Raw genomic sequence first — 27184 nt, 5'->3', positions numbered from 1 at the left:
ATAAATTTTCTTTTGAGAGCACTTCTTTGATCCATGAGTTATTTAGAAATGTGTTGTGTATTTTCCACATTTATTTGTCACTTAATTTTGTTGTGCTCTGACAGTGTACTGATAGCTTACAGTGAATGGTGCTGCTGGATTCATGGTCTCTGAAAGAGAAGATTTAACTCTGGGACCAAAGACAGGTCTCAGTCACTCAGAGCTTTGTGTGCAAAATTTTATTTAAAGTGACGGGACAGAGAATGCTTCTGACATAGACATCAGAAGGGGGTAAAACTGCCTCACTAATTAAAGCGCGACCTTATATACTTCTCAACTAGCTGCTGATAATAGATAAAAAGAATACTTCAAGGTTGTAAGAGTTCCACCAGACCTTTTCCCAAGGTATACATCCTAAGATAACTTTGGCACAAAATTAGCCAGAAAGAACAGTTCTGGGCAACCTCTCTGGGTGAGATATACTATTGCTATGTAATCAGGGATACAAGTATCAAGAAACAGGTTCCCAGGCAAGATCTGTTACAATTATAATCATTAACATAAAAAACCATTTCCATGAATAAGACATTGTATTGTGTGATCATTAGTTCCAGACCTAAAGAAAGGCCAGTTCTCCGGGAAGATACCTTGTTGCACAAGGCTTAAGGAATTTTCCTTATACTTATGAGCAAGAATGTTCACCTCCTCCTTAAAGGGCCTTAAGCTTTAACTTTCTCAATACTTTGTGTGATACTTATTCTTTTAAATGTGTTGAGATGTTCTGTACAGCCTAGAATGTAGCCTATTCTGGTTAATGTTTTATGTGAGCTTGAAGAACTTTCTGTATAAGGTTAGTGTTTTATGCATCATCTCCTCTGATTGGGTGGAATATACAACTGACAGTTAGACCCAGATGATGATGGCAGCATTCAATTCAACTATATCCTCATTGATTTTATGCCTGCTGAATCTGTCAATTACCAATAGAGGGTTGCTGAAGACTCCACCTATAATAGTGCATTTAAGTCTCTTTCTCCCTGCAGTTTTATCTGGCTTTGCCTCATATACTTCAGTGCTGTACTATGAGATGCAGACACAGGATTGTCATGTCATCTTGGTGAGTTGACCCTTTATCATTATGTATCCTTAAAATTTTCCTTGTTCTGAAGTCAGTTTTGTCAGAAATTAAAATGGTTAATCCAACTTTCTTCTGATCAGTGTTACCATGGTGTATCTTTATCCTTTTTCATTTGTGTCTTTATAATTAAAGTCAGTTTCTTATAAACAACATGTATGTAATTGAGTCCTATATTTTATTCACTCTGCCAGTCTTTATTTTTTTGTTGGTGTATTTAAACAATTCACATTTAAAGTGATTATTGATAGAGGTAGATTAATATCTACCATAAACTTTTTTCTGCTTATTGCCTTTCTGCTTTTATTTTTTCTTCCCTCCCCCTTTCTGCTTTTTTTTTAGTTTTAATTAAAGATTTATGTGATTCCATTTTCTCTCCTCTCTTAGCATATTAATTATGCTTTTTATAAAAGTAGGTTACCATTTCCTCCTCCAGGGGATCTTCCTGATCCAAGGACTGAACCCACATCTCTTAAGACTCCTGCATTGGCAAGTGGGTTCTTTACCACTAGTGCCACCTGGAGGTCCGTAATGATTTATGTGATTTATTCCATCTTCTCTCCTCTCTTAGCATATTAATTATACTTTCTGCACAGTTATTTTAAGAATTGTCTGAGTATACAGCACAATTATAACTAATCTAAAACCACTTTCAAATAACACTATACCTCTTCACGGGTAATGCAATTTCTTTATTATAAACTATTTCCAGCTCCTCCTTCTTATCTCTTATAACACTCTGTCATTCATTTCACTTACCCATAAGCTATAATAATCTAATGGGAAGTCTTTAAGTGTCATTTCAGGAGTGCTCCAAAGAACTTTGTTACCATAGTCCTTTATGTTTCAGTGTAAAGAATTCAATGAGAGCAAAGTGGTAGGTAAGAAGTGATGTATTAGAATAGGATGCTTGTGAGGCTTACAAGCAGGTGGGCAAGAAATGCTTTGCTCTGAGAACCTATGGGCTACAGTTTTATAATCAAAGGAAAAGTGGAGAGGGAGAAGAAGACCTTATTTGTCTCTCTTGAGTAGGCAGTTCCTCCTCCAGGTTGAGCAGGGAGTTTCCTTGTCCCTACATGGTCAAGTTTTGGAAATTATTGTTTTGTATGTGTGAAGACAGCGTGTCACAGAAATCATTAACTTACTGAGCACATTGGTCAGTCTACGGTTCTCATGCACCATTACTTTATTGTTTTGGGGCATGTCTTATGCTTCTACTGCATGGCTTTATTGCTAAGCAAATATGGTTGGTCTTGTGGTTTAGCAAACTTGGTTTCTTGAATAATCATTAACCTACAGGGGATATATATATATATATATATATAATTTTTTTTTTTTTACCTACAACCAAGGCAAAATGGTTGTCTGAGGAGGCCTTAAAAATAGCTGTGAAAAGAAGAGAAGCAAAAAGCAAAGGAGAAAAGGAAACATTCCCATTTGAATGCAGAGTTCCAAAGAATAGCTAAGAGACATAAGAAAGCCTTCCTCAGTGATCAATGCAAAGAAATAGAGGAAAAAAACAATGGGGAAGACTAGAGATCTCTTCAAGAAAATTAGAGATACCAAGGGAACATTCCATGCAAAGATGGGTTCGATAAAGGACAGAAATGGTATGGACCTAACAGAAGCAGAAGATGTTAAGAAGAGGTGGCAAGAATACACAGAAGAACTGTACAAAAAAGATCTTCATGACCCAGATAATCACGATGGTGTGATCACTCACCTAGAGCCAGACATCCTGGAGTGTGAAGTCAAGTGGGCCTTAGAAAGCATCACTACGAACAAAGCTAGTGGAGGTGATGGAATTCCAGTTGAGCTATTTCAAATCCTGAAAGATGGTGCTCTGAAGGTGCTGCACTCAATATACCAGCAAATTTGGAAAACTCAGCAGTGGCCACAGGACTGGAAAAGGTCAGTTTTCATTCCAATCCCAAAGAATGCTCAAACTACAGCACAATTGCATTCATCTCACACGCTAGTAAAGTAATGCTCAAAATTTTCCAAGCCAGGCTTCAGCAATACGTGAACCGAGAACCTCCAGATGTTCAAGCTGGTTTTAGAAAAGGCAGAGGAACCAGAGATCAAATTGCCAACATCCGCTGGGTCATCGAAAAAGCAAGAGAGTTCCAGAAAAACATCTATTTCTGCTTAAATATTGACTATGCCAAAGCCTTTGACTGTGTGGATCACAATAACCTGTGGAAAATTCTGAAAGAGATGGGCATACCAGACCACCTGACCTGCCTCTTGAGAAACCTGTATGCAGGTCAGGAAGCAACAGTTAGAACTGGACATGGACCAACAGACTGGTTCCAAATAGGAAAAGGAGTACGTCAAGGCTGTATATTGTTCCCCTGCTTATTTAACTTATACACAGAGTACATCATGAGAAACGCAGGACTGGAAGAAACACAACTGGAATCAAGATTGCCGGGAGAAATAGCAATAACCTCAGATATGCAGATGACACCACCCTTATGGCAGAAAGTGAAGAGGAACTGAAAAGCCTCTTGATGAAAGTGAAAGAGGAGAATTAAAAAATTGGATTAAAGCTCAATATTCAGAAAACTAAGATCATGGCATCTTGTCCCATCACTTCATGGGAAGTAGATGGGGAAACAGTGGAAACAGTGTCAGTCTTTATTTTTTGGGGCTCCAAAATCACTGCAGATGGTGACTGTAGCCATGAAATTAAAAGACGCTCACTCCTTGGAAGGAAAGTTATGACCAACCTAGATAGCATATTTAAAAGCAGAGACATTACTTTGCCAACAAAGGTCTGTCTAGTCAAGGCTATGGTTTTTCCAGTGGTCATGTATGGATGTGAGAGTTGGACTGTGAAGAAAGCTGAGCGCTGAAAAATTAATGCTTTTGAACTGTGGTGTTGGAGAAGACTCTTGAGAGTCCTTTGGACTGCAAGGAGATCCAACCAGTCCATCCTAAGGGAGATCAGTCCTGGGTGTTCATTGGAGGGCCTGATGCTGAAGCTGAAACTCCAATACTTTGGCCACCTCATGCGAGGAGCTGACGCATTGGAAAAACCCTGATGCTGGGAGGGTTTGAGGGCAAGAGGAGAAGGGGACGACAGAGGATGAGATGGCTGGATGGCATCATCACCGACTCGATGGACGAGTTTGGGTAAACTCCGGGAGTTGGTGATGGACAGGGAGGCCTGGTTAGCTGCGATTCATGGGGTCGCAAATAGTCCGACATGACCGAGCGACTGAACTGAGTGGGATTAACAATATAATCACTTACTTTGTCCCTTCACTCTTTCCCTATAAAATATATTGTTGCTATTATTATTTTGAAGTTACCTATTAGATCAATTAAGAATAAAAATCTTATTTTTACTTTTGTTTATTCTTTTTTCGTGTTCTACCTTTCTTCATGTAGATCAAAGTTTCTGATTATATTATTTTCTTGTCTATGAAGAACTTATTTTAACATTTCTTCCAAGGTATATCTAGTAGTGAAAGATTCCCCCCTCCTTTTTTTGGCGGGGGGAGGTCTGAGAAAGTCTATTTCCTCTTCTCTTTTGAAGGATAATTAATTAACTGGATTCAGAATTATGCATTGGTGGATTTTTCTTTCAGCATTCTAAATGTTCCATTCCACTCATTTGCCTGGTTTCTGAAGAGAGATATCTGATGTAATTCTATTCTTGCTTTGCCATAGGTAAGGTAATTTTCTCCTCCAGCTTCTTTCAGTATTTTTTTTCTTTATCTGACATTCTGCAATTTGAATATGATATACTGACATGTAGATAATTTTGTATTTATCCTATTTGGTGTTTTCTGAACTTTGTGAGTCTCTGGTTTGGTATCTGGCATCAATTCTGGAAAATTCTCAGGCACTATTACTTCAAATATTCGTATCCTTTCTTTTCTGTTTGGTATTCACATTACCTATATTTTACACTTTTTTGTAATTTTTCATAGTTCCTGAATATTGTTCCTTTTTAAAAAAAATCTGTTTTTAGATCACCAGCCCAGGTTGGATGCATGAGACAAGTTCTCAGGGCTGGTGCACTGGGAAGACCCAGAGGGATCCGATGGGGAGGGAGGCAGGAGGGGGGATCGGGATGGGGAACACATGTAAATCCATGGCTGATTCATGTCAATGTATGGCAAAAACCACTACAATATTGTAAAGTAATTAGCCTCCAACTACTAAAAATAAATGAAAAAAAAATTAAAAATAAAAAAAATAAAAAATCTGTTTTTATACTGAAATTTGAGATGTTTCTATTGACATATATTCAGACTCATGGATTATTTCTCAACTGTGAAAAGTGTTCTTCATTTCTGTTTCAGTGTTTTGTTTTCTAACACTTTCTTTTGATTCTTAAGAGTTTTTTTATTTCTCTGCATATGTTACACATCTATTCTCGCATGTTGTCTAATTTCTCCAGTAAACCTCTTAGCATATTAATTATAAGTATTTTAAGTTCCCACCCTGATAATTCCAAAACTTCTACCAATTTCAAGTCTGCTTCTGATGCTTGCTCTATTTCTTCAGACTGCTCACCTTTCAGCATTTTTTTATAAGCCAGGCATAATGTGTCAGATAATAGGAACTGAGATAAGCAAGTCTTTAGTGTGAGCTTTTATGTTAAAATGGCCACATTAAGCTGTGTTTAATATTTGCTGAGCAGAGGTTTCACTTTCCTTTAATGCCATTTGTTTTGCCTGCTCTTTTGTCTTTAGGTTTTCTTAGAAACTCCTTCCAGAACTGTGTCTGTGTCCTGCAGCTCTCAGTTATAATCCACTGCTACTGTAACTGGAAAGTAAGGAATTGGGAAGGGGATACAGTCTATAATCTTATGATTAAATCTCCATTTTTAGCGAGCTGGAATCCCTGGGCTATGAATAGTTCTTCAACTTTCTTGTGATGACAGGCATGACAACCTGCAAAATATTCAAATATACAAGTGGGAACCAGCAGTTCTCTTTCTCCTCATGTGAGACAGGCTTGAAGGAGCAGAAGTTGTCTAATTATTCTCTCTCAAGGTCAGATAGAGCTCTGATACAGAAATGACCCTTGAGAACTAGCTTTGTTTCAACTTCCCAAGTGGTTCAGTGGTAAAGAATCCAACTGCCACTGCAGGAGATGCAAGGGATGTCAGTTCGATCCCCAGGTGGGGAAGATTCTTTGGAGAAGGAAATGGCAACCCATACCAGTATTCTTGCCTGGGAAATCCCATGGACAGAGGAGCCTTGTGGGCTACAGTTCATGGGGTCACAAAGAGCTGGACATGGCTGAGCGACTGAGTGTTCATGCAGCCTTTGTTTCAGGGACAGGAAGTTTTATGTGTATTTCAAAGCTATTGCTCCTCCTCCTTGCCGGACCCAAGAGGGACTTTCTGTCTTATCTTCACAGGAAAAACTGGTAGGGCTCCTCAAGGTAAAAATCATGAAAGTGTGGGTGTTGACCTAAGCCTACATCCTGCTGCCTCAGAGTTTTCCACTCTGTCAAGTTCACACTCGGTCTCAAGCTGTGCTCTGATTACTGCCCCATCCGTGACTGGCGACAGGGGTTTCTGCTCCTAGTCAGCTGGGATTATCTGCTTCAGTTTCCAGAGAGGTGATTTGTCCGGTGACCTCAGTTCTCTGGTAGGTGTAAAAAGAATCACTGATTTTCAGTTGGTTCAACTTTTTCTTATTGTGGTGGCAGTAGTGACAATTTTCAAGATCTTCATATGTCAGAGCAGAAACCAGAAATATTAATAGTAATATTTCATATCCATTATATCTTTTGACCACACAAAAGGGTGTTGATGGAAAATTAATCAGTCAATCAAAGAAATGAAAATTTTTATTTGAGCCAAATTTGAGGATTATAACCAGGAAGAGCATTTCAAAAGTCAAGGCACAGTTATGTGTTTTGAGACAGAGGGCTATATATCAAATGACATCTTATTCACAGTTTACATAATCCAGACTAAACATCATCATAGTAGATCACATGACCCTTTACAAGATCGTGAAGAATGTTATCTTTTAAGGAGTTGTCTTATCAATGCTGGAAGAATGTTACTCTTTATGATTGAGGAAGTATTCCAAAGAATGCTCAAACTACCGCACAACTGCACTCATCTCACACACTAGTAAAGTAATGCTCAAAATTCTCCAAGCCAGGCTTCAGCAGTACATGAACCGTGAACTTCCAGATGTTCAAGCTGGATTTAGAAAAAGCAGAAAAACCAGAGATCAAATTGCCAACATCCACTGGATCATCAAAAAAGCAAGAGGGTTCCAGAAAAACATCTACTTCTGCTTTATTGACTACGCCAACGCCTTAGACTGTGTGGATCACCACAAACTGTGGAAAATTCTGAAAGAGATGGGAATGCCAGACCACCTGATGTGCCTTTTGAGAAATCTGTATGCGGGCCAGGAAGCAACAGTTAGAACTGGACGTGGAATAACAGACTGGTTCCAAATAGGAAAAGGAGTACATCAAGGCTGTATATTGTCACCCCGCTTATTTAACTTATATGCAGAGTACATCATGAGGAATGCTGGACTGGATGAAGCACAAGCTGGAATCAAGATTGCTGGGAGAAATATCAATAACCTCAGATATGCAGATGACACCACCCTTATGGCAGAAAGTGAAGAGGAACTAAAGAGCCTCTTGATGAAAGTGAAAGAGGAGAGTGAAAAAGCTGGCTTAAAACTCAAAATACAGAAAAGTAAAACCATGGCATCTGTTCCCATCACTTCATGGCAAATAGATGGGGAAACAGTGGAAACAGTGAGAGACTTTTATTTTTTGGGGCTCCAAAATCACTGCAGATGGTGACTGCAGCCATGAAATTAAAAGATGCTTGCTTCTTGGAAGAAAAGTTATGACCAACCTAGATAGCATATTAAAAAGCAGAGACATTACTTTGCCAACAAAGGTCTGTCTAGTCAAGGCTATGGTTTCTCCAGTAGTCATGTATGGGTGTGGGAGTCGGAATATAAAGAAAGCTTAGTGCTGAAGAATTGATAATTTTGAAATGTGGTGTTGGAGAAGACTCCAAGATGGACAGGGGTGCCTGATGTGCTGCAGTCCATGGGGTCGCAAAGAGTTGGACACAACTGAGTGACTGAACTGAAGTATTCCTGCTGATTTGGGAGGTCTGGTCCATGCATAAATGCACATCCACAATGCAGAGGGCAGAGCAGTCACTGGTCAGAGGAGAAATTTTACGTTTAAATTTTTCTTGTCTTCCCACGTATGTGTATGTGTGTGCAACTTAGTCACGTACGACTCTTTGTGACTTTATGGACTGTAGCCTGCTAGGTTCCTCAATCCATGGGATTTTCAAGGCAAGAATCCTGGAGTGGGTTGCCATTTCCTTCTCCAGGGGATCTTCCTGATCCAGGGATAGAACACAGGTCTCCTGGGTCTCCTGCAATGGCAAGAGAATGGATTCTTTACCCCTAAGCTATCTGGGAATCCCTGTCTTGGCATAAAATATGAATTTTATTTCACAAGGGCAAAGTACACAGATCTTATTATTCACATTTTACATACTAGAAAACTGAAGTTGAGAGAGAATGAATGACTTTGCCAAGATAAGGGGTCAGAAGGTGAAGGTAACCCACATCTTCTAGAGGTTACCAAGACTCCTTCAACACAAAACTTCATGCTCAGGCATGAATGCTCATGAAACAACTTGAAAAAAACATTTGGATTGTCCATGTTTCAGGTGTCTCTGCAACCTGATGTAAGAAGCCCTGGAGAGGGATATTCCATAATGTGTCCTCAAGCCTGACTGTGTCCCCAACTCATACTCAGATTTTAGGGAATTCACAACAATGGGAGTCTCAGTTTCTCAATGAATCTGGAGCAAGACCTAACCATGTGATCATTCACTGAGGTCTTTTGTAATCACAAAAACAGCAATTCTAGGTTGCATTCAGGCTCTGTATTTTTGGAAGAGAGAGAGAGTTTGTATATGTGTGTATCAGTGAGTATGGATATGTGGAAAGGGGAACTTATTTCTCCACAGTTTTTCTGAACTGTTAAATTTGTTCTTTCCCTGAAGTGGAAAGCCTTAGCTTCTTGAATTCCTTAAATGGGATGACACTTTACCTTCCCATCTGCTTAATTACAATGATAGTTTATGAATGTGATTGATATTTAAAACAAGACTTCCTTCCAGGGTCTCCTTTGTCTTTGAACTGTTTTAGGCTTTCTCATTGTAACTCTACATCCACTACCAACCGTTGAACTGTCTCATTGCAAAGTCACTTCCTCAGAGAGGCCTTCCTTGAACTTCCTCTTTCCGAACCTGTGTGTTCATAGCTCCGTCCCTTGCTATTTTGGAATCTTCACGAGGGTAGACTCTGCGCAAGTCACGGCTGATCCCCAGGACAGACAGGCCAGGACAGTGCTGTCCACTAGACCCTTCTGCAGGAATAGAAATGGTCTGTAATCCACATATGTGGCTGCTGCTGCTGCTGCTAAGTCGCTTCAGTTGTGTCCGACTCTGTGCAACCCCACAGATGGCAAGCCACCAGGCTCCCCCATCCCTGGGATTCTCCAGGCAAGAATACTGGAGTGGGTTGCCATTTCCTTCTCCACACATGTGGCTACTTGTACTGAATTTTTTTATCCTAATTTAAATTTAAATAGCTAAATTCAGCTTGTGGCTGCACCTCTGACAGTGGGGGACTAGAGCCATGTTTCTCAAAATCTAAATCAAGATGTCACTAAGGTGCTTAGTGACCCATTCTCTGGATAATTCTTACCAGGAACAAAATTTCATAACTATCAGTCTAGAATGGAATTCTCAATACTGGCTTCACACTAGACTGACCTGAAGGAAGTTTTAGAAGCAAATATGTCCCAATCACACTTCTAAAGATTACATTTCAGTTGGCCTGGAGTGGGGTCCAGGTATTAGTTTTTCTTTTTAATTTGGCTGCCCTGGGTCTTTATTGCTGTGTGCAGGCTTTTTCTCTAGTTGCAGTGAGCGGGGGCTTCTTGTAGTGGTTTCTCTTGCTGCAGACTGCAGGCTGTAGGCGCGGGGCAGGCTTCAGTAGCTGCAGCTCCCAGGCTCTAGAGCACATGTTCAGTAGTTGGAGTGCACAGACTTAGTTGCTCCATGGCACGTGGGATCTTCCCTCACCAGGGAGCAAACCCATGTCCCCTGCATCGGCAGGTGGACTCCTCTCCACTGAGCCACCAGGAAAACCCCCAAGTATTAGTCTTTTCAAAAAATAAAACAAAACAGAAAATCTCCCCAGAGGACTGATGGGCAGCCAAGCTTGAGTCTAGAAGATTTGTTCTCACGTGCTCCTCAAAGCAGACCAAATAAATATACAGATAAATAAGTCTGTGAGCTTTTTATAAAGGGTGGTGATGTCAAGTAAAATCTTGTGATGTTACAAGAGATATTAGTGACATTGGTGGGTCAGATGAATTTCTTCACATTCTGTAAAAAAGAAAACACAGCTTTAGATAATCTCTAACAGTTGTGAAATGCCTTGTCCTTTTATCCATTAACAGTACCAAACATACCATGCTCTGGGAGATTTAGTGAGAGTGACACTTTGAGTTCCCTAAAACAATCACGTTTTAAAATACACAAAAGCCTTTCTAGTTTGCTGGTTGATTGACAAGGGGCCTGTGGACCGCACAACAAAGTCACGTGACCTGCACTGCCCGGCAGCTGGGGGAAGGTGTTTCCCAACCTGCCGCCCCGCAGGTCCGGGATCTCCTTTGTGAAGTTCTTCTCCGTCCTCTGCGGCCAGGTGTGCGGGTCATTGCCTCCCGGGAAGGAAAGGAGCCCGACCGAGCCTGGGAACGTGGGTGCAGGAGCCCTGCCCCCCCCCCTTTCTGCAGGTGAACAGGTAAGGAAGGTCGTGCAGGAAGTCCAGGCTGGCTGGGCGCCGGAAGAGTAAGGCGGCGCTGGCTCGGCATCTGCGCTGGGAGGCGGCTGTGCAGCTGCGGAGCGCCCGCGGATTTCAGCCCAGCCCCGAGCACCGAGCGGCGTGGGGACAGCAACTCAGGGAAACCCGGGCAGCTGGGCAGCGGAGTGTCTGATGATTTTTTAGAACATGCTCCTGATTGAAATTAAAAAAAAAAAGTCTCAGAGTAAGTAAATTGAAGACTGCTAATGTTCGCCAAGACTCCGGCGCAGCCTGCCAGGAGATTTGAGGAAATTAACATGAAACTAAAACCGAAATCTTAGGTGAAGTGGAGCAAGCAAAATTGATCAGAACGCAACCAAATATCAGCCAAAAAAAGGTCTCTATAGACGTTTAAATTGTTAGGAGAGAATGAGAGGGAAAGCTTTCAGTTGCTAGGAGAGATTTAGAGGAAAAAGTTGAAATTACCACTAGAGATTTAAAGAAGTACTATTCAGTGAATCAGAAGTACTAGAACAAAAATAAATGAATATGGTTTAACAATATATCAGTAGGTAGCCATTTAAAAACTACTTTAGTCGAGAGTATAAGTTAATTTAAATATTTTCAATTATTTAAATTAAATTAAACATTATAATTAAAAGTTTGAGCCTTGTTAACTCGATAGGTTTGCACCAAAAAAAAAAAAACAACTGGGAGTAATGTGCTAGAGTGGTGTTTTTTTTTCCCACAAAAATTTCATTGATTTAGAAAGAATAGACTCTTCCTTAAAGATAGTAAACATTGCCAACCCACGATGAAATTAGATCACGTGCTTCCTGCAATATACCAGAGGCGCATGCAGTAAACTTTATTTGTCTGCATCTGCCCTTAATAACTAAGTAACTCCCGTTAAGGTTCACCCAGCAGTCAAAACGCAGTGTATCCACTGTGATTAGCACACCAGGTTATTCTTTCAGGGAAATCTGAGAGGTTTGGGGCTGTCAATATTCTTCAATAGAACCATCTTTTTGCTCACTTTGCTAGTTTTTAAGGGTGGGCATTCTCTTTGCAATGTGCTTATCAAGGATTTTTTTTCCGCTTCCTTGAGTTTAGTTAAAATAGAAACAAAATTGCTTTCTTAGCTGAGCCTACTCATGTGTTCTTAGTCTTGTGATATCCTTCCTGGATATCGCCTGTTTCTCTGACCTATTGCCTCTCTGATATTTTAGCAACAATCCACCAGCTTGACCTTTGAACAAAACTCATGTAAGCCACTGATGGAAGCCACAGGGCTGAAACTTTGTTTGCATCTAACAGTAAGATTTGTAGTATTTTTATTGAAGTTTTTTTTTACTGTGTCAGTGTTAAATATGTCAGCACCTCTTTCTCAACTACATCCTCATGGAGGATATTGTCTTTCCGGCATTTTGTTTCCTTTTAAAAAAGCACACAAAGTTTCAAATAGATAGCTTTTTTACTAAAAATTATTGATCAGTATTGAAGTTATTGATCAGTATTGAAGTTATCCCTGTTTGGGGTTAAACTATCTTTAATAATACCAAAGAAGATATATTGTAGATAGTTGTATATATAATATTCTCTGCAAAGAGCATTGTTCTTTGACAATGAAAAAAATGAAACACCTTGAAAGTAAATGTTTATTATTGTAAAATAAAATAATAAATGTGATTTTAGATGTTAAAAAAATGCTTTATTCATTACATATTCATAGGAAGGTATCACTATAATATAAATTTGGGGGGGAAAGAGCTGGATTGTTTTAAATTACATTCCAGAGAATTTTTATACAGAAGTGAGTGAAACAAAAGATCAGTGTGGCAAATATGATTTAAGAGTGATATTGTGGCATGACTGTGGTTACCTCTTGTGATAAAATGACTTGTATTTTTCTCATATAGCTTTTACAACTAGAAAAGTGAATTATGTTCAGTAACCTTTTCCAGATATTATCTTGTGAAAAATGTCTAGTTCTTAGCTCTTTGAGTTTTGGTCCTTTTCTTCATAGTAAACCAGAGCTTTTTAATAAGCTTAGGAGTGTTGTCCAGTAGACCTTTCTGCAGTGATAGGAATGTTCTGCATACACTTTGCATTGTCCAGTGTGATAACTACTGGCTCTATGTGGCCATTGAGCACTTGAAATGTAGTTAATTTAACTAAGGAATTGAATTTTTTTCTTTTGCTAAATTTAATTGATTTTAATGAAAATGTAGTTATCCTTATGTGACCCATGGCTACCAGATTGCACAGACAGCTAGTTAGCTGCTTCCCTTTATTCTAGTGGCTGGTTATAGTGTCGTGCGGGACACAACTGCTGACCTTGGACTTTCAGATAGTCCTGAAGGTATTTTTCGAGAACATTACTCTTGAAGGGATTTAAGAGATTAATTTTTTTCATTCTTAATGACATTGTTTTTTTTTCTCATTTTATAAGCAATATATGTTCTACTATACCGGTCAGTTGTGTCCGACTCTTTGTGACCCCATGGATTATACAGTCCATGGAATTCTCCAGGCCAGAATACTGGAGTGGGTAGCCGTTCCCTTCTCCAGGGGATCTTCCCAACCCAGGGATCGAACCCAGGCCTCCTGCATTGCAGGAGAATTCTTTACCAGCTCAGCCACCAGGGAAGCCCATATGTTCTACTAGAAACACATAAAGGCATCAAGTAAAAATTTGCAATTCACTCATAATCCCTACCCTCCAGTGGTAACTGTCTTTGCTATTTTGACATATTTCCTCCCAGTGTCTAATTTTTTTTTTTAATAGAGGTATAGTTGACCTATATCACTCTATTATTTCCAGGTACACAACACAGTTATTTGGTATTTCTTTTCCACATAGCTGTCCAGTTTACCCAACACCATTTATCAAAAAAGTTTTCTTTTCCCCATTGTATGTTCTTGCCTCCTCTGTCATAAATTAGTTTACTATATGTTTGTAGGTTTATTTCTGGCTGTCTATTCTGTTCCATTGATCTTTGTGCCAGTACCATATGGTTTTGATTACTGGAGCTTAGTGGTATGAAATCAGGGAGCATAATAACGCAAACTTTGTTCTTTCTCAAGATCATTTTGGCTATTTGGGGTCTTTTGTGTTTCCATACGCATTTTAGAATTATTTGTTCCACTTCTGTGAAAAATGCCATGCTGATTTGACAGGAATTGTATGAAATGTGTAGATTGCCCTAGGTCGTATGATCATTTTAACAATACTAAGTCTTTTAATCCATGAGCATGGTATATGTTTCCATTTGTGTCATCTTCAATTTTATCAATGTCTTATAGTTTTCCAAGTACAGATCTTTTACCTTTGTGGTTAGATTTATTCCCAGAGATTTTATTCTTTTTGATGCTATTGTAAATGGGGTTGTTTAATTAATTTCTCTCTCTGATAGTTCATTACTAGTATACAGAAACGCAACAGATTTCTGTATTTTAATTTTGTACCCTGCAACTTTACTGAATTCATATACTAGTTCTCACATTTTTGATGCATTTTTAGAGAAGGAAATGGCAACCCACTCCAGTATTCTTGCCTAGAGTATCCCATGGACAGAGGAGCCTGGTGGGCTGCTGTCCATAGGGTCGCACAGAGCTGGGAACGACTGATGCAACTTAGCAGCAGCAGCAGCAGCATAAATATTATATGTAATCTGCAAACAGTGACAGTTTTACACCTTTCTTTCCAATTTGAATTCCTTTTATTTCTTTTTTTGTCCACAATGCCATGGCTGGGACTTCCAATACTGCATTCAATAAAAGTGATGAGAGTGGACATCTTTTGTCTTGTTCCTATTCTTAGAGGAAATGATTTCAGCTTTCCACCGTTGAGTGAAGTTAGCTGTAGGTTCATCATGCCCATGCCCGCTGCACACACCACCACCTAGCTGTGTGTGTAGGTGCCACCAGACTTCTCTATCCATGGATTTTTCCAGGCAATAATACTGGAGTGGGTTGCCATTTCCTTCTCCAGGGGATCTTTGTGACCCAGGGATCGAACTCACATCTCTTGTGTATCTTGCACTGGCAGGCAGATCTTTAACATTGAGCCACCAGAGAAGCCCCAGGTTCATCATATATGGCTGTTATTATGTTAAGGTTTGCTCCCTCTCTACCCTATACTAATTCTTAATATGAAAGTTTTTATCATAAATGGATGTTGAATTTTGTCAAAAACTTTTTCTGCATCTATTGAGATGCTCATATGGTTTTTATGCTTCAATTTGTTAATGTGGTGTATCACACTGATTGATTTGCAGATATTGAAATATCCTTGCATCCCTGGAATAAAGCCATCTTGGTTTCATCACCAAAATATATCATGCCACTCCCTGTGGCCTGCAAAGTTCCTGCTGAAAAGTTAGCTGACAGTATTATGGGAGTTCTCTTGTATGTAACTAGTTGCTTTTTCCTTGCTGCTTTTAATATTCTCCATCTTTAATTTTTAATGTTTTGTTTATAATGTGTCTTAGTGTGGACCTCTCTGATTTGATCTTGTTTGGGATGTTTACTGGATCTGGATTTCTGTTTATTTTCTAAGGTTATAGAAAGTTTCAGCTATTATTATTATTCTTTTTTTTTTTTTTTCACAGTAGGCCCTTGTTGATTATCTATTTTAAATAGAGCAGTGTGTACTTATCAATCTCAAACTCCCTAACTATTCCTCCTCTTTCACCATCCTCCCTTGGTAACTATAAGTTTGTTCTCGAAGTCTGTGAGTCTCTTTCTGTTTTGTAAATAAGTTCATTTGTATCTGGTTTTTGTTTTTTTAGATTGAGTGTGTAAGCGATATCATATGATATTTGTCTTTGTCTGACTTACTTCACTTAGTATGGTAGTCTCCAGGTCCATCCATGTTACTGCAAATGCATTATTTCATTCTTTTTATGGCTGAGTAATGAAAGTGAAGAGGAACTAAAGAGCCTCTTGATGAAAGTGAAAGAGGAGAGTGAAAAAGTTGACTTAAAACTCAACATTCAGAAAACTAAGATCATGGCATCTGGACCCATCACTTCATGGGAAATAGATGGGGAAACATTGGAAACAGTAGCTGACTTTATTTTTGGGGGCTCCAAATCACTGCAGATGGTGATTGCAGTCATGGAATTAAAAGATGCTTACTCCTTGGGAGGAAAGTTATGACCAACCTAGATAGCATATTTAAAAGCAGAGACATTACTTTGCCAACAAAGGTCCATCTAGTCAAGGCTATGGTTTTTTCCAGTGGTCATGTATGGATGTGAGAGTGGGACTATAAAGAAAGCTGAGTGCCGAAGAATTGCTGCTTTTGAACTGTGGTGTTGGAGAAGACTCTTGAAAGTCCCTTGGACTGCAAGGAGATCCAACCAGTCCATCCTAAGGGAGATCAGTCCTGGGTGTTCATTGGAAGGACTGATGCTGAAGCTGAAACTCCAATACTTTGGCCACCTGATGCAAAGAGTTGACTCATTGGAAAAGACCCTGATGCTGGGAGGATTGAGGCAGGAGGAGAAGGGGACGACAGAGGATGAGATGGCTGGATGGCATCACCAACTCGATGGACATGAGTTTGAGTAAACTCCAGGAGTTGGTGATGGACAGGGAGGCCTGGCATGCTGTGATTCATGGGGATGCAAAGAGTCAGACACAACTGAGCAAGTGAACTGAACTGAATCTTCCATTGTATATACATATCATATCTTCTTTATCCTTTCATTTGTTTTTTTTTTTTTTTATTGAGGAATTTTGGCATATATGTATATATATATATATATTTTTTTTTTTCACTTATGGTTGCTTCCATATCTTGACTATTGTAAATAGTGTTGTAGTGAACATTGTGGTGCATGTATACTTTTGAACCACATTTTTCTCTGCCCAGGTTTGCTGAATCATATAATAGGTCTTCTGCCCATTTTTTGATTGTTTTTTTTTTATTTTATTTTTTTTTTTTTTTGCATATTGAGCTACATGAGCTGTTTGTAAATTTTAACTATTATTTTTTCAAATAACTTTTTCTTCCCTTTTTCTCTCTCTTCTCATTCTGGCACTGCTTAATGTGAGTGCTGGGCTTCTCTGGTAGCTTAGAGGTAAAGAATCTGCCTGCAGTGCAGGAGACATAAGAGATGCGGGTTTGATCCCTGGGTCAGGAAGATCCCCTAGAGGATGGCATGGCAACCCCCTCCAGTATTCTTGCTTGGAGAATCCCATGGACAGAGGAGCCTGGGGGTCTACAGTCCATAACGTTGCAAAGAGTCAGACACGACTGAAGTGACTGAGCCTATGTGAATGTTAGATGCTTGATGTTGTCCCAAGGATCTCTTAAACTATCCTTAGTTTTTTAAATTTTTTCTTTCTGTTCAGCTTGTGTGATTTCCACTACGCTGTCTTCCAGTTAGCTGATCCCTTCCTGTGTATCATCTAATCGTCAACTGTTATTTTTCTCGAGTGTACTTTTTATATCAGTAGTTGTATTCTTCACCTCTCTTTGCTTCTTCATATTTTCTAGCTCACTGTTAAAATTCTTATTGTTTCATCCATTCTTAAGTTCCTTGAGTGTCTTTATGATCATTACCTGAACTCTTCATTGGGTAAATTTCTTTCTTCACTTCACTTAGCTTTTCTTGTTTAGTTTTATCTTGTTTTTTTATTTTGAAACTATTCCTCTGTCACCTCATTTTTCCAGTTCTTTGTTTTTGTTACTCCGTTTTAGGTAGGTTGGCTATATTTTCTGATCTTGGAGAAGTAGCCATAAGTAGTAGACATCCTATGCATCCCAGCATAACACTCCTCTCTGATCACCAGAGCTCTAAGGGTGCCCTCTATATGGACTGCATGAACCCTTCTGTTATGTTAGAGCCAACTACTGTGGGTACATTGCTCGGTGTGGTTGGCCCTCAGATCAGCTGCTTGCCTGGCCCTGCCTAGTGCATAGACTGCTGGCCACTGGTAGGAGGGGCCAAGTCCCAGCATGGCTGGCTATGGGGCTCAGGTCATCCCAGGGCTGATGCCCACCTGCTGGTTGGTGAGGTCCTAATGCAGCTGACTGAAGTGCACTAGGAGGTCATGGAGCTAGTGCTATGAACTGGTGGAAATAGACTTTGCTTTTAAAAGGTGAATGCAGGACTTCCCTGGTGGTCCAGTGGTTGAGAGTCCGACTGCCAATGCAGGGGTCATAGGTTCGATCCCTGGTCTGGGAAGATTCCACATGCTACAGGGCAACTGAGCCTGTGTGCCACAGCTACTGAGCCTGTGCTCTAGAGCCTGGGAGACGCAACTACTGAGCCTGCGCGCCCTAGAGCCCGTGCTCACAGCAAGAGAAGCTGCCGCAACGAAACCCCATGCACCACTGCTAGAGAGTAGCCCACATGCAGCAATGAAGTCCCAATGCAACCAAAATAAATAAGTAACTAAAAATCAATAAAACATTTAAAAAAATAAATAAATAAAATAAAAGGTGAATGCAAAATCTCATGTGTTCTACTGGTGGGCTAGGACTAGCTCTAGAACCCCCCTAATGCTGAGTCAGGTCCTGTGATAGCTAGCTACAAGCCAGGAGATTCTGGAGCTAGTCTGGACTTGCCGATGGGCAGGGCCGGGTCCTAGTGGTCCCAGTGCTGGTGTCAGTAGGCCGGGTCAAGTCCTGGGAGTACTGGGGACTATGCAGGGGCCTACCTACGGCTGCTACTGGTCTGCTAGTAGGTTAGGCTGTGTCCCTGCCTTGCTGGTTGCTGGGATGGGTCATCACAGGAATGGTGCCAGCAGGCCTTTGGGTGAGGCCGGGTTAGTGGGAGGATTTCAAAATGGTGCTTTCCAGCATCTTCCTGGCAGACAGAGGTCCCCAAAATGGCCGTTGTCAACATCTGCATCCCCAGAGTGAGCGTTAGTTGCCTCCTTCCCCACCAGGCAACTTTTTAAGACTAGCAAGGGGTCTGACCCAGCTCCTTTCATATGACAACCTCTGCTCTGCATCTTGGAACGTGTGAGATTTTATGTGTCCTCTTAAGAGCAGAGTCTCTGTTTTCTGCAGCCCTCTGGGTTTCCAAATGCAAGTCTCTCTGGCCTTCAAAGCTAGAAGGGTTCTCTTCAAAGCATGGGGCCCTCTTCTCCATGCAGTACCCCCAGTCTGGGGAGCCCAGTATGGAACTTGGGCCCCTCACCTTGGCAGAATCCCAGCAGTTATGATTATCATACTCTTTGTTGGTCACCATACAAACAGGTATGGGTCTCAACTCTACTGTGTCTCCACCATTCCTCCCATCCCTGTGGGGTTCCTTCTTTTTTTTTTTTTTTGCTGCACTTCATGGTATGTGGGATCTTAGTTCCCTGACCAAGGATCAAACCCATGCCCCCTGCAGTGGAAGCATAGAGTTTTAACCACTGGACCACCAGGAAATCCCCTTGGGGTTCCTTCTTTATTTTCTTTAGTTGTAGAAGATTGTTTCTGCTAGTATTCAGGTCACTTTCATTGATGGTTTCTCTGTAAATAATTGTGAGTTTGGTGTGTCCATGGGAGGAGGTGAGTTCAGAGCCTTCCCACTCCACCTTGTTGGCCACTTTCAAGAGATTTAGGAGGTTGTTGAAGAGGTCTATAGGAGATTCTTCTATCTGTTCAGTTTTTTTTTTTTTTTCAAGTCATAAAAGATAGTTTCATGAACTAAACTATTTGAACTATTATACACTGAAAGGGTGCCACTGATGAAGAAAAATGACTTTACCTCTAGGGGATCCTGAGTATGTAGCAACAATACAACCTAAATATGCCCTTAAGCTTGTGTTTCAAATAGCAGAAGAGCTTGTGCTCAGAAGGAACTGATAGTTCTCAGTCTTCACATGTGCTCTATCACTTAATTGTCACAAGACCCGATTGAAATTAATAGAATTTTGGTCCGCAAATCTTCATTATACCAGTCTACCCACACAGGAGAATTTCTCTAAAATATCATACAAATTGTAGCCAGATCTTGAAAGAAGTTAGGTTTTTCAAACTCTAAAGACAAAGTTTGCTTGTTTTTTTTGTTTGATTTTATTTAGGTCAGTAGTCAAAAAATATTTGTTGGCAAAATAAATGAAGAAAATGAATTAACATGGGGTGTGGACATAAATTCATAATGTCCTAAGTTTTTAATCTAGATGAAGGAATCTTACCATACTTTTGAAAAACTTAATAAATATCATGTATTGATCATAATTTGCTCACATATTCACAACTTCTTAATTGTTTCATTTTTATTTCTTTTATTTCAGAAGCTCTTGAAAAGAACATCAAGTCAAAAGTGAATCAGCTTGTTCTTGGGCAGCACCAGAGCCATGAGCAGCAATGGAACAGACCTCACCACTGGTTTCATCGCTTCTATTGTAGCCATCGTTTTATTCGGCTCAAACTTTGTACCACTTAAAAAATATGAGACTGGTGATGGTAATTATATCTTCTTCATTGTTAACCTTAAATTAATTTTAAATGTAAAGTTCACTGTTTCGGTCTTCTTTAAATGATGACTATAAAAATGAATTTTTCTGTGCCAGATGCCAAATGAATAGAGCTTAAAACAAGCAGTTGATAATGCCCATGCCAGGTTATCTAAGTGCTAGTCAGTATAGGATAACCTTAATATTCTGTTTCATGGTAAAGCTAGGATGAAGGAAGCTTTTTAGCCATATCTGCTATGTTTATGGGCTTCCCTAGTGGCTCAGTGGTAAAGAATCTGCCTGCCAAGGCAGGAGACATGGGTTCAACCCCTGGTCTGAGAAAATCCACTGGAGAAGGAAATAGCAACCCACTGCAGTATTCTTGCCTGGAGGATCCTGTGGACAGAGGAGCTGAACAAGTTCAGCAACAAAAGCTGTGTTTACAAAAGAAGTCAGTTCTGTAATAATACTTGCTTTTTAAAACACGAATATCCAACACAAATGATCCAAAGGAAGCAATTTGCTCACAAGACAAATTTTGTGCTTGCTCATACACAATTTTGACTTGGACAAACCTTACATGAACACAGAAAACTGCACCCAGGTGGCTAAAGGTGCATAGCAATGCACAAAATGTGCTCACACCCTCTGCCTCAAACCACCACACCCATCCACATCTGGTGTTCAAACCCTCCCAACCTTTGCAATAATTCATGGGTTGCAACACTTTTGACACTCATTTGCTTAAGTAAACTTCGTGTCTTTTACAAGGTAAAGTGCCATATTTATTACAGAATTTGTGAATTTCTTAACCACTTAACCAGTATAAAGCTGTACTACCATTTTTTATTAGGCTTGCTTTTTTAAAAAATAATTTTATCTGTTTATTTTTGACAGTACTGGGTCCTTGCTGCTGGGCGGGTTTTTCTATAGTTGCAGCCGGCAGGGCTACTCCTTGCTGCGGTGCGAGTGCTTCTCATTGCAGTGTTCTCCCTTTGTGGAGCGCAGGTTGCAGGGTGTGCAGGCTTCAGTCGTTGCAGCTCTTGAGCTCTAGAGCATAGTCTCAATAGTTGTGGAACGTGGGCTAAATTGCTCCCAAGCATGTGGAGTCTTCCTGGACCAGGGATCAAACCTGTGTCTCTTGCATTGGCAGGCAGATTCTTTAGCACTGAACCACCAGGGAAGCTTCTTAATACCTTTTTTTAAATGAAGTTTTCAAGTGTTGTGTCCTCAGCCCCATTTCCCCCATGAGCTCTGTGGGTTTTATCACATTTTCTTACCTAGTGCAGTGATTTTTGAAACGTACATGTCTCATTATCATAGAATTGAGTATAATGTGAATTCAAGGAAAGAGAAGTAATAGTTTTTTTATCCACTTGCTTTTCCTATTAAAGCCAGGAAATGGAATTGGGGATGTTATGGTGAAAGTCGGGTGAGAAGCATTGTGTTATCACCCCCAATTTCTTATGTCCTTATACTACCTGGACAATAGAGTTGCAGATCCTTTCCTTCCATAGCCTTTCTTCTTTTTCCCATTGGAGTCAAAACAGGAATGACAAGTACTAGAAGAAGAACAAAAAAGATGTCAAAGGGTAGAGGATCTGGCTTTCGGGGTTTTACAAGAACCGTGTGATCCTGGGAAGCCTGATCAGCTTGTTTGTTCTGTTTCTCATTTGTAAAATTGAAGGGCTTGTAAAATGAAGTTCCCTTTCATCTCTGTGTTCCTAATTTTAGAGGTTAACAGATGTTTTTCTCTCCTCCACCATGATTGAGTAGAAATAAGCAAAAATCTTCCGATAGAGTCTAAAGTGCTATAAATACGTTGAGTTTTAACAACCTTAGTATTTCTTCCAATGTTGATGTTTTCTGTATCCTTTGAATCCCTGAACCTTCTTTCTGAGCCTCAGAAAGGTACAGATACACCCTATATCACCACATGACCTTCCAGGAAGTGGCAGATGGCAGCCAAGAGCATAGGAAAGGGAGTAGCCCTGATGTAGAAAGGCTGATTCTCAGGTCTGGAATGTCTGCCTCATCACAGACACTCAATTCCAAGTGCATGGATCCCACACGTGGCCATAAAGGGCTTTATGTTTATCTCAGAGTGACTCATATGATCTCCAAAGGTTCAAATTGCTACGGTACTATTCTGAAATTCTTAATGCTGTTCTGTTTGGTTAGGAATGGCACCAAGTATGACATCTGAATAAAAATATATTGACTTGGTCTTGCCCTTACTCTTTGGCAGAAAATTCTTGATCCCTGTTAAGCAGGAATGCACAATATAGAGCAAGCTTTGGAGCAAAGTAAGTTCAAATTCTAATTTTACAAACTGTTAGCTATTTGGACAAGTTGCTTCATCTCAGATTTGTTTTCTCTCTCTTTGAACTAGGGTTAATTATGATGCATAGTAGTTACAGGTGTTATAATAGAGGTGTAAAGCATCTGGAATATAGGCATTCAATAAATTGTGACTATTATTATAACATCTCATTGATATTCCTAAGCACCAATTTTCTTATATCAGGTTGAAGCCCTGACACCGATTTTTTTATTTCTAGGAATGTTTCTCCAGTGGGTACTCTGTGCTGCTATATGGTTGGTTGCCTTGGTGGTAAATCTGATACTACATTGCCCTAAATTTTGGCCTTTTGCAATGGTTGGGGGCTGCATTTGGGCAACAGGTAATGTATGATATAACTTATCCTTTAATCATTTGATGCTATGATCGTAATAGAAGGAAATGGCAATAGATACTAGAAATTAGTGATTTCATTTCTTTCATTTATATGCTCCATAAATATTTTTGGTTCATATTTTTGACTCAGATATTTTTCCTGACTCTTTCCTTTTAATGATTTCTTTCTTGTTCCTGCAAGAAAATTATTATAGCAAAATTATTATACTTATATCATTGTATAAAATTATTATAGGAAAATTGTTTCACTTGCTGTTTGTTCAAGCATAAGTGCTCTGCCATTTCTCTAGCATGTTTATCAGAAAATACTTATTAAATAATCGTCTCTACTAATAGCATTTTTAGGACTTGTCCTTAGAAGTAGACAAACACACACACAGTATCATTTCAAAAGCACTGGCAGAAAAACAAAAACAAACAAAAATCTTCCTTCTGTTGCCTTATCACTATTGCCTGAAATTTTATAGCTAGAGCTTATGCCTTTGCTTGGCCTATCAGGAATATTTTTCTTCTATTAATATAAACATATAACCCAGGAGAGTTTTCTTTTCTTTAACAAAGAAAATCAAGGATTTCTAGAGGTAATTTGATTAAAAGCAAATAGATGTTTACATGTTAAAAATTTATTGGGCAACTACTTAATTTGAATCTCTACAGAATTAAGTCATTTAGTGAAGATGATGAGTTGGAGGACAAAAGAGTTAACTTTGCACTAGAGTTGTAATTATTATACCTCATGTATGCTTTAGTACAATTGTGATCATCATTTTGAATAGGAGAGGGGAACAGAGAAAGCAATCATTCATCCTGCAAATCTTGACAACCACCGCAGTATTTATGTTCAAACAGCTGTTCACACTAGGAGTTGCTTGTTGTTGTTCTTCAGTCGTTCAGCTGTGTCTGCCTCTTTGCGACCCCATCTTCAGCACGCCAAGCTTCCTTGTCCTTCACCATCTCCTGGAGTTTGCTCAAACTCACGTCCATTAAGTTGGTGATGTCATCCAACCATCTTGTCCTCCGTTGTCCCCTTCTTCTCCTGCTTTCAATCTTTCCCAGCATCAGGGTCTTTTCTAATGAGTCAGCTCTTAGCATCAGGTGGCCAAAGTATTGGAGCTTCAGCATCAGTCCTTCCAGTGACTATTCAGGATTGGTTTCCTTTAGGATGGACTGGTTTGATCTTGCAGTCCAGGGAACTGTCAAGGGTCTTCTCCAATACCACAGTTCAAAAGCATCAGTCCTTCAGCACTCAGCCTTCTTATGGTCCAAGGAGTTCTTGGGAAGAGTTTAGTTTGAGAACTGCTGCAGACTGGGATGATGTAGGTCACAGTATTGTTCTTTGTTTGCTAAGTTGTGTCTTACTCTTTGGGACCTCATGAACTGCAGCCCGCCAGGCTCCTCTGTCCTCCACTATCTCCCAGAGTTTGCTCAGATTCATGTTCATTGATGCAGTGATGCTATCTAACCATCTCACAGTGTAGGGCACAGTAGCTAACTGGATATGGGGAGTAGAGGAAGGGGAAGAGTTCATGGTGATGTAGGGATTTTATTGTAGGTGATTAGGAGAGTGACAGTGTCATTGACACAGATGAGGAGAAAAGGGAAAAGAACATGGATGAAAGGGAAAATGATGACTTCAGCTTGGGACCTTTTTAGTTTAAAGTTCCTAATATTCCCACAATAAGGGACATCTGGTTGGTAATCTCTTATTGGCACTAAAGCTCTGGAGACGGCCCAGGCTAGTGCTGGAAGCATGTGTCTCTAGCTGATAGCTGAAATCATGAAACTAAGTCAAGTGCCCAAAGAATATTGCAAGAGAAGGAGTGTATTTTAGGGATAATTTTTAGAAAGCACCTAAATCAAGATGGTATGATGAGAAAGAACAGCCAAAGGAAGAGAGAAACAGGAGGGAATCTGATGATGAAGGCATCTTGGAATCCAAGAGAGAAAACCTTTCGAGAGGATATTGACTAAGTCAGACAGCAGGTCAGGAACTGGGAAAAAAAAAAAAAAAAAACCATGAATTTGGTCCTGAGTGACCCTCAAGAGTACAAAGCATTGGGTGGGGCAATCCAAAAGGCAAGTAAATGAGCATGACAGAGCAAAGTCTGGGGCCATGTTGAGCCAAGGACATCTGCCATTGGTTGGTCCTAATTCCAGTCTAAGAGGATGGTCACCATTAATTTTATCATTGACCAACTTCTGCAAAAAAGTCATACAATGGAGACCTACACTAAGGATGAAGAACATTGGTGCAGTTAGGCAAAGAGCTAATTTAACATTTTCTTTGTAGGATTTTTCCCTAAGCCTGGCTTTTTTAGCAATCATAATCATGAGGTTAATGCCAAACATTGGTTGTTTTATTTTTAAAATGAGGAATTAAGCTTTACTAAGTTTGTCCAAATCCCATAAGCTTTATCTGAAATTAAAGCTAATTTAATTTATAAATAGATTTTCTGTATTGAAAAATAACATCTTTCTTCTGTATATTTCATCCACAGGTAACATAGCTGTTGTCCCAATTATCAAAACCATTGGTTTGGGCCTTGGAATCTTAATCTGGGGATCACTTAATGCCTTAACTGGATGGGCAAGCTCAAGGTAACACAAAACAGGGTATTTTCTTTTTTTTTTTTTCATTTATTTTTATTAGTTGGAGGCTAATTACTTTACAGTATTGTAGTGGTTTTTGCCATACATTGACATGAATCAGCCATGGATTTACATGTGTTCCCCATCCCGATCCCCCCTCCCATCTCCCTCCCCATCCAAATCAGATTCTCTGCACTCACATTCTGTGTAAGGCAAACATGGATTCCTGCCCTCACAAAGGTCACTTCTTGTAAGACATACATATAACATGTGCTACCTTGAATTATTTGCCTTAATAATTCTAAAGAAGTGATCTAACATGCCAATCAAGATAAATAATTTTCTTTAGAGAATGAAACAGGGAGAGAGAGAAAGGGCATTGATATTTATTTTCCCTTTCTACGTGTGACAGTTTTGTTTCACCTGTTGTACACATCATCATTCTAATCTTATTTCCACAAATAAATGAGGTAGGTGCTGTCTTAGAAGATAACTGACCCACAAAAGGATGAGTGACTTGTTGAAGGTCACAGAGCTAATGAACCGAGTTCAACCCAGGTCTGATAGTTCTAGAGCCTATATTCTTCCCTGTAGGGTCTGAGCCAGGATAAGCAAATCATTGCCCAGCTTCCACTTTGTAAATAAAATATTGTTGGAACACAGCCAAACACATCCATTTTAGGAGCGTCTACAGCATGCCTGTTTTTACCCCATAAAGGCAGGGGTAAGTAGCTGCCAGAGGCTGTCTAATCCTCAAAGCCTAAAATATCTACCCTCTGGCCCTTTATGGGAAAGTTAGCCAACCCCTCAGCTCTAGAGTTGAGCTGTCAGATGGGGTTGCCACAAAACATGTGGCATATAAACATGTGTATATTTAAATTAATTAAACTGTGATAAAGTTAAGCACTCAGTTCCTCAGTGGTACTGGCCACATGTCAAGTGCTCCATCACTGTATCTGGTTAGAAGCTGCCCTGTGCAACCATGGGACAGCCATGGAACATTCGAGAAGTCCTGTTGGACTGCACCACCCTCTGTCAGCATTAAGATAAACATTCCAGTTGAGTCTGGGATGATAAATAGAAGGAGGATTTTATTCTAACCTTACTTTTCCAGATCCTCTTCCTACTCAAAGCACTACAGCAACCTCAGTTATGATGAAGCAAACTAACTTCCAAGACATTCTTTCCTGTCTTTTCTCCACCCCCACTCTGCCTTTTACAAGTGCTGTTTCCTTCTTGCCTCCATTTTTCTCACCCTTGGATGGTTCACAGTGATTATTGGTAATGGTCACTGCAAGAACAAGGCATTAAAAACAGAATTTAAAGTGATGCCAAAGAGTAGAGATCTTTAACCAAATAGTCACTGAAGTTTATTTCAAGTACTATACAAAATTGCAGTCAACTTATCAGCATTCAGTTAGCCACTTAACCTATTTTTTCTTCTTTATTTCTTAGTCTTAAAGTGAAAAGGAGTTTTCTTTTAGACAAGTACTTTTACATATACTGACTCATTTAATCTTCATA

The 27184-nt window shown here is 39.8% G+C and overlaps 1 protein-coding gene across 7 annotated transcripts in view; it reads left to right on the top strand.

Annotated features, from left to right (window-relative positions):
* Nucleotides 1-1032: 1032 nt before the first annotated feature.
* The window catches only part of TMEM144 (transmembrane protein 144), a 58911-nt gene continuing 32759 nt past the window's right edge, over nucleotides 1033-27184 (top strand). The window contains exons 1-5 of one of the 7 annotated variants that reach the window (XM_043487520.1): nucleotides 10794-10965; nucleotides 12195-12281; nucleotides 20212-20383; nucleotides 22935-23057; nucleotides 25570-25669. In XM_043487520.1, coding sequence (XP_043343455.1) covers nucleotides 20275-20383; nucleotides 22935-23057; nucleotides 25570-25669 — 332 coding nt within the window. In that variant the 5' untranslated portion in view covers nucleotides 10794-10965; nucleotides 12195-12281; nucleotides 20212-20274. Of the gene's footprint in view, nucleotides 1097-10752; nucleotides 10966-12194; nucleotides 12282-20211; nucleotides 20384-22508; nucleotides 22680-22934; nucleotides 23058-25569; nucleotides 25670-27184 lie in introns of those variants that run through there. The other 6 variants (XM_043487538.1, XM_043487548.1, XM_043487512.1 and 3 more) reach the window with 6 other exon arrangements.

This window comes from Cervus canadensis, chromosome 1 (genome assembly GCF_019320065.1).
Source record: "Cervus canadensis isolate Bull #8, Minnesota chromosome 1, ASM1932006v1, whole genome shotgun sequence".
In the NCBI taxonomy this organism is placed as follows: domain Eukaryota; kingdom Metazoa; phylum Chordata; class Mammalia; order Artiodactyla; family Cervidae; genus Cervus; species Cervus canadensis.
Note: the sequence above shows the minus strand (reverse complement) of the source record. Positions and strands in the feature narration are given on the sequence as shown.